The sequence below is a fragment of the Elephantulus edwardii genome, unplaced genomic scaffold, assembly GCF_000299155.1.
Source record: "Elephantulus edwardii isolate Elephantulus edwardi_28Jun2011 unplaced genomic scaffold, EleEdw1.0 scaffold00002, whole genome shotgun sequence".
NCBI classification, from domain to species: Eukaryota; Metazoa; Chordata; class Mammalia; order Macroscelidea; family Macroscelididae; genus Elephantulus; species Elephantulus edwardii.
This window is the reverse complement of record NW_006399752.1, coordinates 26537366-26551617: the sequence shown is the minus strand read 5'-3', so window position 1 is coordinate 26551617 and position 14252 is coordinate 26537366. Positions and strand designations below refer to the sequence as shown.

General features: G+C 42.5%; 1 protein-coding gene across 1 annotated transcript in view; it reads right to left on the bottom strand.

The window, feature by feature from the left end:
- Positions 1-8730, bottom strand: part of METTL24 (methyltransferase like 24) — a 201550-nt gene extending 192820 nt beyond the window's left edge. Inside the window, exon 1 of the mRNA XM_006879042.1 lies at positions 8413-8730. Coding sequence (XP_006879104.1) covers positions 8413-8730 — 318 coding nt within the window. The remainder of the gene's footprint in view (positions 1-8412) is intronic.
- Positions 8731-14252: the final 5522 nt, after the last annotated feature.

Here is a 14252-nt window from a genome sequence, read left to right as displayed (position 1 = left end):
AGCAGGGTTTAGGGCTGTTGTACATAGGGTCGTTATGAGTTGCAAACGACTCGATGGCACATAACAACAACAACAGGACAAACCTGTTTGTTTTCTTGGCAGTCAATGGTATAGTCAATACTCCTCCAGCACCACAGCTCAAAGGCTTCAACTCTCTTTCTATCATCCCTAGTCATAGTCCAGCTTTCTGATGCATTGCAAGAACTGAAAACTAAGTGATGAAAATAAAGTCTTCACGAGTGGGTCAATAAGTAACATCATGTTAAACAGAGAAATGATTGAGGTTGTCACGGTTTTAATTTTACTTTGATCCACAATCAACATCCACGGAAGCAGCAGTCAAGAAATCAAATGATATGCTGCATTGGGCAAATCTGCAGGGGTGGAAACCACTTGAAGGTATTAAAAGCAAAAATGTTACTTTGAGGACATGCGCCTAACTCATGATTATTTTGCTAATCCAAAGGTTATACCTCCGTCACTGTTCAAATTCACCAGACGCTCTCCAGGAGAAATATGAGCAATTTCTTCCTGTGTAATTTACAGCCTAGCTGCTAGAGGGTCAGCTATGCATTGGTTCCAACAAGACAGCAATGAGTTTTCAGAGTTATATGTACACTAAGGTTGCAGAATAGGAAGAATTATGAATTTTAAATATCTTTGACTTGTAGTGTTGGAGAAGACTATTAAATATATCATGAACTGCCAGAGGAACAAATATGCCTTGAAAGAAGTCTAGCCAGAATGCTACAGAAGGCAGAATGGAGAGGCTTTGTCTCAGGTAATTTAAACGGACTTCCAAGAGGGGCTAGTCTCAGAAAAAGGATACCATGTAATAAAACAGAAAGTCAGTGAAAAAGAAGAAACCCTTCAATATGATGGATTGACATGAGATGGATTGCTGAAGCAACCAGCTCAGACAAAGCAATGATTGTGAGGATGGCACGGGGCTGGGCACTGTTTTGTTCTGTTTTACACTCAGTTGCTATGAGACAGAGCTGACTTGATGGCACCTAAGAACAAACAGACCATGGACTTTTCCATCACTTGCTTTACTGCTGAGAGCTAGACAATTAACAAGGATAACAGAAGAATATTATGATGTTTGAGATGAGCATTTTTGATGGATTCGTATTGTGGTTATCACAAGAGCCCAGAATGAAGGTTGCATAGTGGAGTGTACTCGGGGCAGGGGGATGAGGGTGGGGTACAGGGGGATTGTATACCAATAAAGGAAATTCTCTTTTTTCTTTTCAAAGAGAAGAGTGAACTGGTGGGGAGGGGTGGGGAAGGAGAAAAGTGCAGCAATGAATGAATGTAAATCCAAAATCTCTGTAAATGTTCATTAAAATTAATAAAATAAAATTTAAAGAGAGAGAGAGAGAGAAGAACAAACAGATACATCTTGGAGAAGGTGCAACCACAGTACACCGTGGAGGCAAGGAGGGTGAAGCTTCATCTCACATACTTTGGGCATATTTCTAGGAAAGGTTATTCCTGGTGAGGGACCTCAAGCTTGGAAAAGTGGAAGGAGAGCGAAGGAGAGGAAAACCAGCCTCATGGATTATTGGTACAGTGACTGCAGCAATGGGCTCAAGTATGTCAAAGATTGTGAGGATTGCACAAGATAGGTCAGGGTTCAGATCTGTTTTCCCTAGGGTCACTATGAGTTGTACTTGACTCAATGGCACCTCACAACAACAAGAAGCAACAAGCAATCCAGTTTGCTAGCGACAACCCAGTTTAGAGTATACATGGTCCCAGGCCCCCAAAAAATCAAGTTTCCTCTCAACCATTTGAACAGGACAAAAATGCTTTTTTGGACAGCAAAATTTTCCACCATCTTTTTAGCAGGAAACTTTACAAGCCATTAGTGAGACCAAGGAGAGATATCTAGAAGTCCCCAAGGGCTGTATTTAAAAAGATCTTATCAATGCTGGTAAATTCTTGTCTTAATGCCTGTCTCATGGTAAATAAAGCAGACTCCTGTTACATCCTATGAATCACAGAATAAAAAGCCGAACTCCTAAGCAAATGCCTCCAAGAATGTCACTGCACAGATGGACAAACTCAAATGCCTACCACTCTGCATAGTCTGCTTTAAGGACCCTGCTCTCATTCCTGTCACAGACTAAAAGGGAAATCCAATTCTGTGCCAGAAGAGTGATAAAGTATTTGTGTCCTTGGAGAAAAAGGACTGAACAAATTACTCACCAAAAAAAAAAAAAAATCTCAAATCTCTATCCCCAATTGTTGAGAAACAATGGTACCTCCATTAGCAGTTCCTTTGTCCACAGAACTCTTTTGGATCAGCCCCAGGATTTGGAAGCAGGGCTGACGCCTATTCCTCATCTAAGGCACATCAAAGTTTTAATAAAAACCTGCTTTTCTTCATGAAACTCAGCAACTGCTATTTCACACCCACATGCGCTGGAGCGCACTCAATTACCCTCCACGGTTTTAAAATGAAAATGCTTTGCCTCCTAAGGACAATATGAGAGGATTGATTAACAGTGTTCCCTGAAGGAGAGATGTGATAGGTACACAGGGAAAGTACTGCTGGGCCATGTTTTACAAACAACTCAAACCTACCTGCATGCAAGTATTTTGTGAAGAACAAGGGCTTTTCTCAAAGATGGACAGATCAAGGGACACACTGTGCCATTAGAGGAAGTTAAGCAAGAAAGTCCAAATTCGTGTTTTGTTTCCAGAAGTAGAGAAACCAGTGTGCTTCTTTTTTCTTTCCTTTTCTTTCTTCCTTCCCTTCCCCTCCCCACCTTTTTTTTTTTTTTTTACACATGGCACCAAAGGATCTTTAACAAACCAAGACAGCATACTGCTGGTACTTCTGTGGTTTCATGACTCAGAAGTCACTTTTCTATCCACCATAAATGTCAAGTAAAATATCTTTGACAAGAGAGAAGAAATTTCTTCAGGAAGCTTGGTTCTTATCTGACTGCCTTTCCTGTGCACATCAGCACTCTAACGTTGGTGCTAGCTTTGAGGTGGATTGCCAACTTATAAGAGATAAAACACCCACTCCAGAGCTGCATAAAGGAACATAAATCATGGAGACTGTATCTCTGTCTTCTATAAATTCACCAGCAAAGAACTTAACACATGGAAGTCATAGTAAATGTGTTTAATTTAAGAAAGGGAAAGGAAATTAAAAAAAAACAAACCCAGAAACAGAGAGAAAGGAAATAAAATGAAGGGAAAGAAGAGAACCACAGTGACATATTTATGCATGCATCATCTGCTAATTTTGAGGAGCTCAGTGGACGGCGTAAGACTTCTGTAAAATACAAGAAAGAATATATAGGGTGATCATAATGAAAAAGGGTAGCATTTATTCATCTCCTATTATTTGCCCTCATTTCTCAATGCTGCCAAGATTAGAACGCCTGATGTGAAAGAAGGCTTAACGTCTAGATCTAGGTCTTATATGGATCAGTGAAAGATGGGACAAGGAAAGAAGGTAAGAATTAGATGAAGACTCCATTTCTCTTTTTTATAACAGATTATATTCTTTAAGAGAAGCATAAGCTATGATTAAAGTGGCAATATAATTGCTGAATTTTTGTGCCTCTTAACACCTGCAAAGGAAGCACGGTGACAAGAAACACGCTGCAACCCAATTATTTCATGCCGTTTTCATCCACCCAGAAAACCAGCCTCAAAATAGAATGCAAGTTTTTCTCCCTTTCCAATCTGGTAGGCGCCTAGGGCAAAGCGACCAGGAGCCTAAAGAACACTGTTTATCACTATCCTCAACAAACGGCATTTAAATAGAGTAAGATTCCAGGAACTTAATCGCTTCCAAACTTTAGTTATTTAATAGTACATTCACGTCTTGTTTCCTCATGTGTAGATGGGTGGCTAAAAAGGAACAAGATTTGCCACAGAAATGAAGACGCTTAAACTCTGCTCCTGGAAAGATGGAGTAAACAACTGGTCTTTCCAGTTTTGAGGGATATTTTAAATAATAATAAAGTGAAACTAGTCCAAGATCCCCTTTCTCAGGCGAGAATGCCTAGCCTGAAAATAAATTAATTGGGAAGGGAATCCAGGGACAATTTCCTCAAGAGGTTAAAAAACAATGTTTAAAATAGCAACAAATCACTCACTTCATTCTTCCCTATTTTTAAGCAGAGACCTTTAAAAGTGGCACATTGTTGTGGTTGTGGCTGGGTACTGCTGAACTAGAACCGACCCACAGGTGACCCTCCAGCAGGTTTTTAGAGGCAGTTCATCCTTCTCCTGCACAGCAGCTGGTGGATTCAAACCATGTGCCTTGTGCCTTCGGGATTGCAGTGCAGCAGCTTCTTGCCACATACTTAGCTGAAATGTTAACATTCTTTTATTTTTACTTGTTAGTATTGATACAGTAACTGGAATAATGGTGGTAGGTTTTGTCAGTGAGATTGACTCAGGATAGAACATGGTTCAGAGCTGTCAGACACAGGGTAGCTAGGGGTCACAGGCGTCTCAGGGCTACATAATAACAACAACAACAACATATAGGGCATTTATGAAGGGTTACTGTATGAGACACAATCTTTCTCATCAAGAATAAATGCTGGAGAGGATGTGGTGAAATAGGAACCCTTATACACTGTTGGCGGGGCTTGAAAAACGGTACAACCACTCTGGAAGGCAGTTTGGCATTTCCTCAGAAAGCTAAACACAGAAATACCATATGACCGAGCTATTCCACTGCTTGGAATATACCCAGAGAGAATGAGAACTGAAGCACAAACAGAGACTTGTACACCAATATTCCTAGCAGTGTTACTCACCATCGCAAGAACATGGAAAAAGGCCAAATGTTCAACCACAGTTGAATGAACTGAGAAACTATGATACATTCACACAGTGAAATACTATGTAGTACATAAAAGCAAAGATTTTGTAAATCACTACCTAATTTGGGAGGAACTGGAGAGCATTATGCTGAGTGAAATAACTCAGTCACATAAGGACAAATACTTCATAAAACCATTATTGCAGAGTGAGTATGAGGATCCAAGGATGGGGTGGTGAGGAGCAGAGGAGTGAGGATGAACGGTAAGTGAAGAGTGGTCAATCATACATTGTTGTTGTTGTTATGTGCCGTCGAGTCGTTTGCGACTCATAGCGACCCTATGTACAACAGCCCTAAACCCTGCTCTATCCTGTGCGAATCGCACTGTCTCTGACACACCCATCCCGATTACCCTAGTCACTGAATCAATCCACCTCATAGAGGGTCTTCCCCTCCTGCGCTGTTCCTCTACTCTACCCAGCATGATGTCCCTCTCCAAAGACCTGTCTCTCCTTACAACATGTCCAAAGTATGTCAAACGAAGCCCTAGAATCTTTGCCTCCAAGGAGTAGCCTGGTTTAACCCTCTCTAGGATAAATCTGTTTGTTTTCTTGGCAGTCCATGGTACATAGGCTCACATAATTTGATGGGGGTAGTGGTAAAGGAAATGTGAAAGATCCAGTGTGAAAAACAACATACAAGAACTTTTTAAATAGACTAGTATTATTTAAAAAAAGAAAGAATAGCCCTGGAGACTAAACATTACTTAACTAGAATTACCAAATCACAGCATTTACAAATCTTTTGTTGGCAACTCAAATTGAGAAGAGATTAGCATGGAAGTAGGATGAAATCTGAGGAAGTTCCCAGGTAATGACTTTACCTGAATGTTCAGGATGAGAAGGATAAAAATCATAGGAAAGGAAGATGAGAGTTGTGCAAGCCAAAGAAGTAGCTTTAGTCAAAGGGAGCAGGATATGTTCTAAGAAATGGCATTTGGAGAATGGCTGACACCAAATGGCTAAGACAGACCAGTGAAAACTAAAGCTCCTACTCATAAGAGCTGATGGGTCAGGCACTAAGATAAATATGCAAGGTATTTCCTTCACACTCCATTTCTTAAAATTAAATTTTAATAAAACTGAGCCCCAGGGCTTGGACTCAGATCTTCTTGCCTTTGTTAGGCACACTGACATTCAAGTTGATCTCAGAGTCTTGTGACTTTTATGGCCCTTGTACATTACAAACAATAAATTCATTGCCAATGAGGAGAAAATGATTAAATCACAGGGAAGAGAGTGCCCATCTTTCTCTCATGAGGCCTAGTGAGTTGGAAACCCCAGAGATATGTTGCCTACTTGTACACTAATCTTCCAAAATCTATCCCTTCAGTCTGGGACTTTCCTCCAGACTTGTGTATCTACCTGCCTATGTGACATTTCTATTGGATACTAAAAGATATCCCAAAATTAACATGTCTATAACCAAAACCCTTGATTCCCATTCACTTCACTCCAACACCAAAACAAAATATAAATGCTTTCCTTCCTTCTGTACCTCCAAAATATATCCAGAATCCAACCACTTCTTACCACCTCGTCTAACTCACCAGCATCTCTAGCCAAGATCACTACCAAATCAAACTCTCTACTGTCAAGTCATGGAGCCCTGGTAGCTTAGTGGCAAGAAGCTACACTGCAATCCTGAAGGCAGAGGATTCAAGGCCAGCAGCTCTCTGTGGAAGAAGGATGGGTAATCTCCTCTTGTGCAATTTACTGCCTCTAAAAACCTGCTGAAGGGTCACCTATGGGTTGGTTCCAACTTTATGGCACACAACAACTGTCATGTCAACCCCAAATCATAGTGAATCTAGATGCATAGAGTAGAACTGTACCCAGGATTTGTTTTGTTTTAATCTTTACAAAAGTAGACCATCAGGTCCTTCATCTATTGGAGGAGCTAGGACTATCAACCTTTAGATGAGGAGTTGAGCAGTACCACCACAGACCATTATGTCACTGTAAAAGGCTCCTAACAAGAATAGATGTGCGTTTTCCCTCTAATGGCCTTCTGAGTCTATGAATTCCAACATTCCATTCCAATCCAATCCTTCTCATTTGCAGGGCAGACTCTAGGTATCAACAGTAGTGTCTAGAGACAAAGAGTTGAGATTAATTCTTGGATAAGCAACAGCAAAATCACAGAGGATAAAGAGTAACTTTGAAAGGAAAAGTGCAGAGTGGTGTTGAGTACATTTAAGGGATGGATATTTGAGGACATCTACAGAAGGCTTTGTAACTACTTGCTATGCACTGGAGAGTTGGAAAGTGAATAGGGATGATAGAAAGGTAATTGATGCCTTTGAGTTGTGGTGCTGGAGAAGAGTGTTGAATATACCATGGACTGCTAGGAAAACAAACAGGTTTGCCCTGGAGAGGGTGAAGCCAGAATGTTCCCTGGAATCAAGGATTCTGAAGCTTTGTCTGACATACTTTGGGCATGCTGCAAGGAGGGACTGGTCCTTGGAGAGGGACATCATGTTTGGGAGTGTGGAGGGATGGCAGGAGAGGAAGACCCTCGATGAGATGGATTGATTCTGTGAGTGGAGTGGTGGGAATGAATGTGTTTGAGACAGCGAGATTGGCACAGGATAGAATGGCATTTAGGGCTCTTGTGCATAGGGTCGCTATGAGTTCAAATGCCTTGATGGCACATAACAACAACAACACAGAAGGCCAAAAGGGATAAAAGGCCCCAGGAATGGACGGGATACCAAGTGACATGTTTCAACCAACAGATGCAGCCCTATACATGTCAGCCAGTCTATGTCAGGAAATTTGGAGAACAGCTTCCTGATCAATTGACTGGAAGAGATCCATATTAACCCCCAAGTATCATGTAAATCACTAAGTTCCAGAGGAATATGGGAGCCTGCAGGTTTAAAACCCAGAGTTCACACTGGACAACTTGGTGAGCCGTGAGTCAAGGTTAATGAAGTAGAAAGAGCTGTAGTCGAATGTGGTAGGACAAACCCAAGTTATTAGTTCAGTCCTTTAGGATTCCATTGACTTCTCATTAATCCTAGGGGCCCCACTTCTCACCCCAACAACGTCTAGGATGGAATTCAAAGGACACTCGGACTGAGAGTGGATGGCCCAACTGTGATGAAGACAGTGGGAAAAGAATTTGCAGTGGTTCCCCACCCACCCAAGTCCAGGCCTCCACAAGAAAACTGGGAGAAACGCAGGACATAAATATCAAGCATGGCTCCTTTTTTCATGTGCCTGTAACTCACATCCTCCTCGTATTAACATGTAAACATCCTGAGAGAAGGTTTTCCCATCCTTCAGTGCTGGATTCTCAGAGCCTGTGGAGCACACAGTGGCGCTCAGCGGTACTTGTTGAATTGTGAATGAACTGGGCTCAGTCCACCCACAGAGCTAAGCACGGAAGATGCGACCTGTGGAGCCGCTGGAGAGCGCAGAGTAAGAAGAGAGGCTGAAGATGGGTTGGAAAGTGCCAGTGGGGTGGCCCGCCGAGCCCGAGAGGCAGCCGTGGACCAGCAGGGTCCAGTTCTAAGGCCTAATCTTGCGCCCTTTGTGACTGACCTTCCGGCCGGGGTGCCCGCGCGGGGCGCAGCAGCCCGGCTCCGTGGTCCCGCGTCCGCCGCCCCCTGGCTGCGCTCTGCGCCCGCTGCGCACGTAGGTCACCTGCCTCCTGCTGGCGCCTCGCGGGGGGCCGGGCGCGGGTGGCAGGTGCAGCCCGGGCGGCCTGTGGACCAGGCCTGGCGGCCTGCTCCCGCCGGGGGGCCCGGGGCCCGCGCGCCTCAGCTCCACGCACAGCCGCAGGCCGAGCAGCAGCGCGACGCCGAGCAGGCACCGGCGCAGGTCGCTGCAGCCCCTCCCAGGCGACCTCTCTCGAGCCATGGCCGCGCTCCGAGCCTTGCACGCTGCACTCTGTGAGCAGCAAGGATGTGGCCCCGAGGGCCCAGGGCAGGAGCGCAAACTGTGGCAACTCCCCCGCGCTCGGACCGCCTCCCTTCCTCGCCTCCAAGGAAGCCTTGGCGTAACCTTATCCTGGCCAGCTAAGCCGGAAGGGGCGAGAGGCCGCGGGCAGGGCGGGGACCCTGGGCTGTGGCACCCACCCCCAACAGGAGGTGCAGGCGCCTTCACTGGGGAAGAAACCCCATCCCCTCCACCTCAGCGTCAAGGCCCTAACAGAGTGGAAAGCTAGAAGGCCAGGAAAAGCACATTCCCCAGGCAATCCCGAGCAGTTACTGCATTTTCTGGTGTTAGCATTATTGCAGAAACACAGGAGAAGAGGTGTGCTGCCAGGTTTTGCGACTGGAAACAAATTCTGATTATCAAACAGTTTGTGCCATTAAGCACAATATAAAAATAAATCTCACTTATGCTAGAGTTACAACTTTGCTCCCTCAAGAAAGAAATGGGGGAGGGGCGAGGGGATGAGCGCTCAATGCAGAACAATCAAATTAGAGTTATTCCATTTCTAAATTCTGCCTGAAGCCAATCCACGCTTTCTCTCGGTGTTATGAAATGTGTGGGGGTGAAGAAGAGGGAAAAGCCAGCTAAGACATCTGACAGCAGGAGAGGGAACAGAAGCTACTGTGGTGTGGCGTGATGTAAATCAAATTAATTTAACTCCAAACACACACCTCCCTGCTGTCTTGCTGAGATACAGGCGGACAAATTTATCTTTCGGCACAATACTCTCCTGCTAGTATTTCCATCACCACCTTGACCTTAATTAATCAGACTGAATGCTCACAGCCTGAAGTCCAATGTCAGCTGGTCCATTTTCAATTATTATTATTAGAATTCTCTTCCATAATCTATTTAGGGTTTAGGCGTGAGTTTGAGTTTATTTTCTTTAGCTATTTCCACTTTTTTAAATCTGTGCTTTACACTTGTATTTTATGTTTTTTATTTTAAAATGACCTATTCTCTTTCACAACACTCACACTCATTGATGGCTGTGGATCCAAAACTGACTCATAGTTGACCCTTCAGCAGCAGGAGACTGTAAATCCCAAAGGGGGGGAAAGTGCCCATTTTTCACCTGCAGAACAGTTGGTGTATTTGAATCGCATGGTTTGGGTTTGGTAGCACAACTCCTTACCCAACAAGAGACCAAATACGGAGATGCCTATCATAAACACACTCCCTCCTTTTGAATTTCAGGAATTTTCCACAGCGACCCCTCCTCTCTCAGTCCAGCTTCCTTTCCTAGTTTGAGAAAACCTCAATTTACTTTTTTGTTGCTCTACAGAGCAACTGAGCACTTTGCTATATGTAACAAAATTCCCCTTCTAGTTCATTCCCTCTCCACACGAGATCTGCAGGTTCCTAAATATTGGGATTATGATTTTGGAGGTTTTACAAAATATCTTTTCCCCTCTCAGAGACAGCCCTCAGGATATGGCAGACGGCATCTGATTTTAAAAATCCTAGCAAGTACCTTTATCCTCATACAAACTGCAAGAGGAAATCTCACATTAGGTAATTCTTTTAAGGCACATTATCATGAAGAAAGACATCATGCCTGGAAAAGTAAAGGATCAGAGAAAGAGATGAATCTACACAGTGACTCTAACAATTGAGTTAAGAACAGCAGAAATATGAGAGTGGCACAGAATTGAGCAAGGTGGTGTTCTGTTGAGCACAGTATTGCTATGAGCTGGAGTTAACGCGTCAGCACTTAGCAACAACAAGTTGAGGGACCATATGTGAACTAAACTTTAATCAGGACTCTGCCATCCAAGAGCTATGAGACCTTGTCATTGTTATTGTTGTTGTTGTTGTTAGGTGCTGTTGAATCAGAACTGACTTATAGCTAACCTTCCAGACGTATAGTTGACCCTCCAGACGATTTTCAGAGATGTAAATGTCACAGGAGGAGATTGCTCATCTTTCATGGAGTAGCTGGTGGATTTAAGCCTTCAGGTCTGAAGAGCAACTCCCTCTCAGTCACCTGCAACTCATAGCACCACCATGGACAATAGCTCTGAACTCTGCCCTTTTGTCAACCAATCTCATTGTCTCCAACACACCTACCCCCATTACCCAAGGAACTGTGTGAATCCATCTCATCTAGATCCAGGATCTTCCCCTTCTGCACTATCCCTCCACCCTTCCAACCATGATGTCCTTCTCCAAGGACTGGTCCCTCTGGCTACATGTCCAAAAGTATGTGAGCTGGAGCTTAAAAATCCTTGCCTCCAAGAAGTGGTTACACCCTCTCCAAGACTGACCTGCTTGTTCTCCTAGCAGTCTTGTTGTTGTTGTTATTGTTCAGTATTATTCTCCAACACCACAATTCAAAGCCTCCAATTTGCCTTCTGTCATTCTTGGTAACTGTCCCGCTTTCTGATGCATAGCAAGTAATTATGAAGACCACGGCCTGGATCAGGCATACCTTAATCTCTCGATTGGCATTGTTGATCTTTAGCACTCTGGAGGATCCTTCACAGCAGATGTTTCCCAATGTAAGTAGTTTTTTTTTTTTTTTTAATTTTCTATATGCTGGAGCCAAGAGTATTGATTGTGGAACCAAGCAAGCTGAAATTGTTAACAATCTCAGTCTCTTCTCCATCTATTATAGTGCTATCAGTTGGCCCAATGGTGAGAATCTTTGTTTTCTTGATGTTGAGCTTTCCATATTGAAGACTATGTCCTTGACCTTTTACAATGCTTCAAGTCCTCTGCTTCAGTAAGCAAGTTTGCGTGATGTGCATAATTCAGATTGCTGATGAGTCTTCCACCAATCCTGATGTCACATTCTTCTTCATAAACTCTGGCCTCCTGAATGATCTATTCCACACATAGATTGAAAAGATATGTATTTAACCTCTCTGAACATCAGATTTCATATGTCAGTGGACCTTTTAGGCCCCATATGATTATACAAATTGCATAAAACAGTATATATTCAGTATAAAAAAAGTCTGATTTTAGAGATACACTACATCACCAGAATACCTCCTGGCACTTCCAGGTGTAACCCCAGATGAGCTCACGAGTCTATGCTAGGAAATTTAGAGAATAGCTGCCTGACCAACTAACTGGAAGGGATACTTATTTGTTCCCATTCATAAGAAAGATGATCCAACACAATGTGGCAATTATCAAACAATATCATATGCAAGTAAAATATTGCTGCAGATCATGAAAAAATGGCTAGAACAGTACATTGACAGAGAATTGTCAGAATTTCAAGCTGGATTTAGAAGAGGCCATGGTAACAGAGTGCTAAAGAGCAATGATGTCAGTCTAGAGACTGAAGTATTACTGATCCAAACCATGGTCTACTCAATTGCTAGTTGTAATGAATTAAAATGACAGAAGAAGAATTGATATCTTTGAGTTGTGGGGCTGAAGAAGAGTATTGAACACACCATGGACTGCCAGGAGAACAAATAGGTCTTTCCTGGAGAGTGTGAAACCAGTTTGCTCCTTGGAGGCAAGGATTTTGAAGCTCTATCTCACATACTTTGTGCATGTTACCAGGAGGGAACAGTCCTTGGAGAAGGACATCATGCTTGGAAGGATAGAGGGTCATCACAGAAAAGAAAGACCTTGGATGAGATAGATTTGCACAGTGACTATGGCAATGGGTACAGACAGGTGTGTCAGAGATGGTGAGGCTGGCTCAGGATAGGACCAAGTTCCGAGTCATTGTTCATAGAGTCACTGTGAGTCATACTCATTTCGACATCACATAATAACAACAGCACAGTGGCACCAGGAAGCCTGGGAAATCATTGCTGATGACAGATGAAGCCTTACTGAAAGCAAAGTATACCAGGAGAATGTTTATTTGTGCTTTATTGAATATGCAAAGGCATTTGGCTTTGTAGATCATAACAAATTATGGCTAACATTGAGAAAAATGGGAACCCTGGAAAAATTAATTATGATAATGTGATACCCAGACCACAAGCTATTGTATGAACAGAAAAAAGGAACACTACACAGTTTAAAATTAATAAAAATATTTGTCAGATGTGAGAGGAGGCATGCATGCTTGTGTGTCCATATTTGCATTTTTATAGTAACCATGATACATGTGTACATTTCTTGTCTGTATTATAGAAATACATTGTTAAATTTTAATAGAGATCTGACAGCTATCTTAGTATCTTATTTTACTTTACTACTTTATGTTTTATTTTAAATTATGCATGAAAGGAATCCAGTATTTTAGTTGCAGCTCTGTCATGACCTAGTGGTGTGCACTGTTTTTAGTATTTATAAATTTTTTTTCTCCAAGAATGGCTGACTGCTTTTTTGCCCTTCCTAAGTGAGTCTGTATAAGCTATTCTTGGTTGTCAAAATACTCATAGCTTTGGGACTTTGAATTTGTAAATACTTGTGATGTGTGAAAAGCACGTGTGTGACTGCAATCAAATAAAAATGTAAGCTTGCTTGTGTGTGTGTGTGTGTGTGTGTGTGTGTGTGTGTGTAAAATGTAAAATGACATAAACTAATCATCAAAGTGATTATGGGTGGCTTTCATGTTCTCTGCTTTTCCATTTTCTAGAATACGTATGTTTTAAAAGTTTTAAGAGATTTTCTTTTAAAAACCTGCATGAAGTCTCCATTGCTTGTAGAATAAATTAGCTGTTAACACCTAAAAAGATATGTCAGAGTTATATTCTTTCTCCACAACTATTCAATCTGTATGCTAAGCAAATCATTTGAGAAGCTGGATTCTGTGAAGAAGAATGTAGGATCAGAGGAAGACTCATCAATAACCTTCATTTTGCAGACGACATAACTTTGCTTGCTAAAGATAAGGAGGACTTGAAGGCACTTGTTGCAGAAGATCAGACAGTGCAGTCTTGAATATGGAGTCCATCTCAATGTCAAGAAAACAAACATTTTCACAACTGGCAACTTGATGATAGAGAAAAGATTGAAATGGTCAATGACTGAAACTTACTTGAACCCGCAATCAACACCCTTGGTACCAGCAATCAAGAGACATATTGCAATGGGAAAATCTGCTATCAGGAACGTCTACAAATTACTGAGGAGCAATGATGTAAGTTTGAAGACTAAGTGTGCCTGATCCAGGCCATGGTCTTTTCAATCTCTTGCTGTGCACCTGAAAGACGGACATGAATAAGGACAACAGAAGAATTGATGCCTTTGAGCTATGGTGTTGGAAAAGAGCACTGAATACCCAATGGGCTGCCAAAGAGCCTACAGATACATCTTAGAGAAAATCCAGTCAGAGTGCTCCATGGAGGCAAAGGTGATGGGAGCTTCCCTTCACATACACTTTCAACATGTTGTTAGGAGAGGCTATTCCTTGGAAAGGGACATCATGCTTGAAAAGGTGGGGGATCAGTGAAAGATAGGAAGACTCTAAGCACAAGGATTGACACAATGACTGCAGCTATGGGCTCAAGTGTGGCAGAGATGAT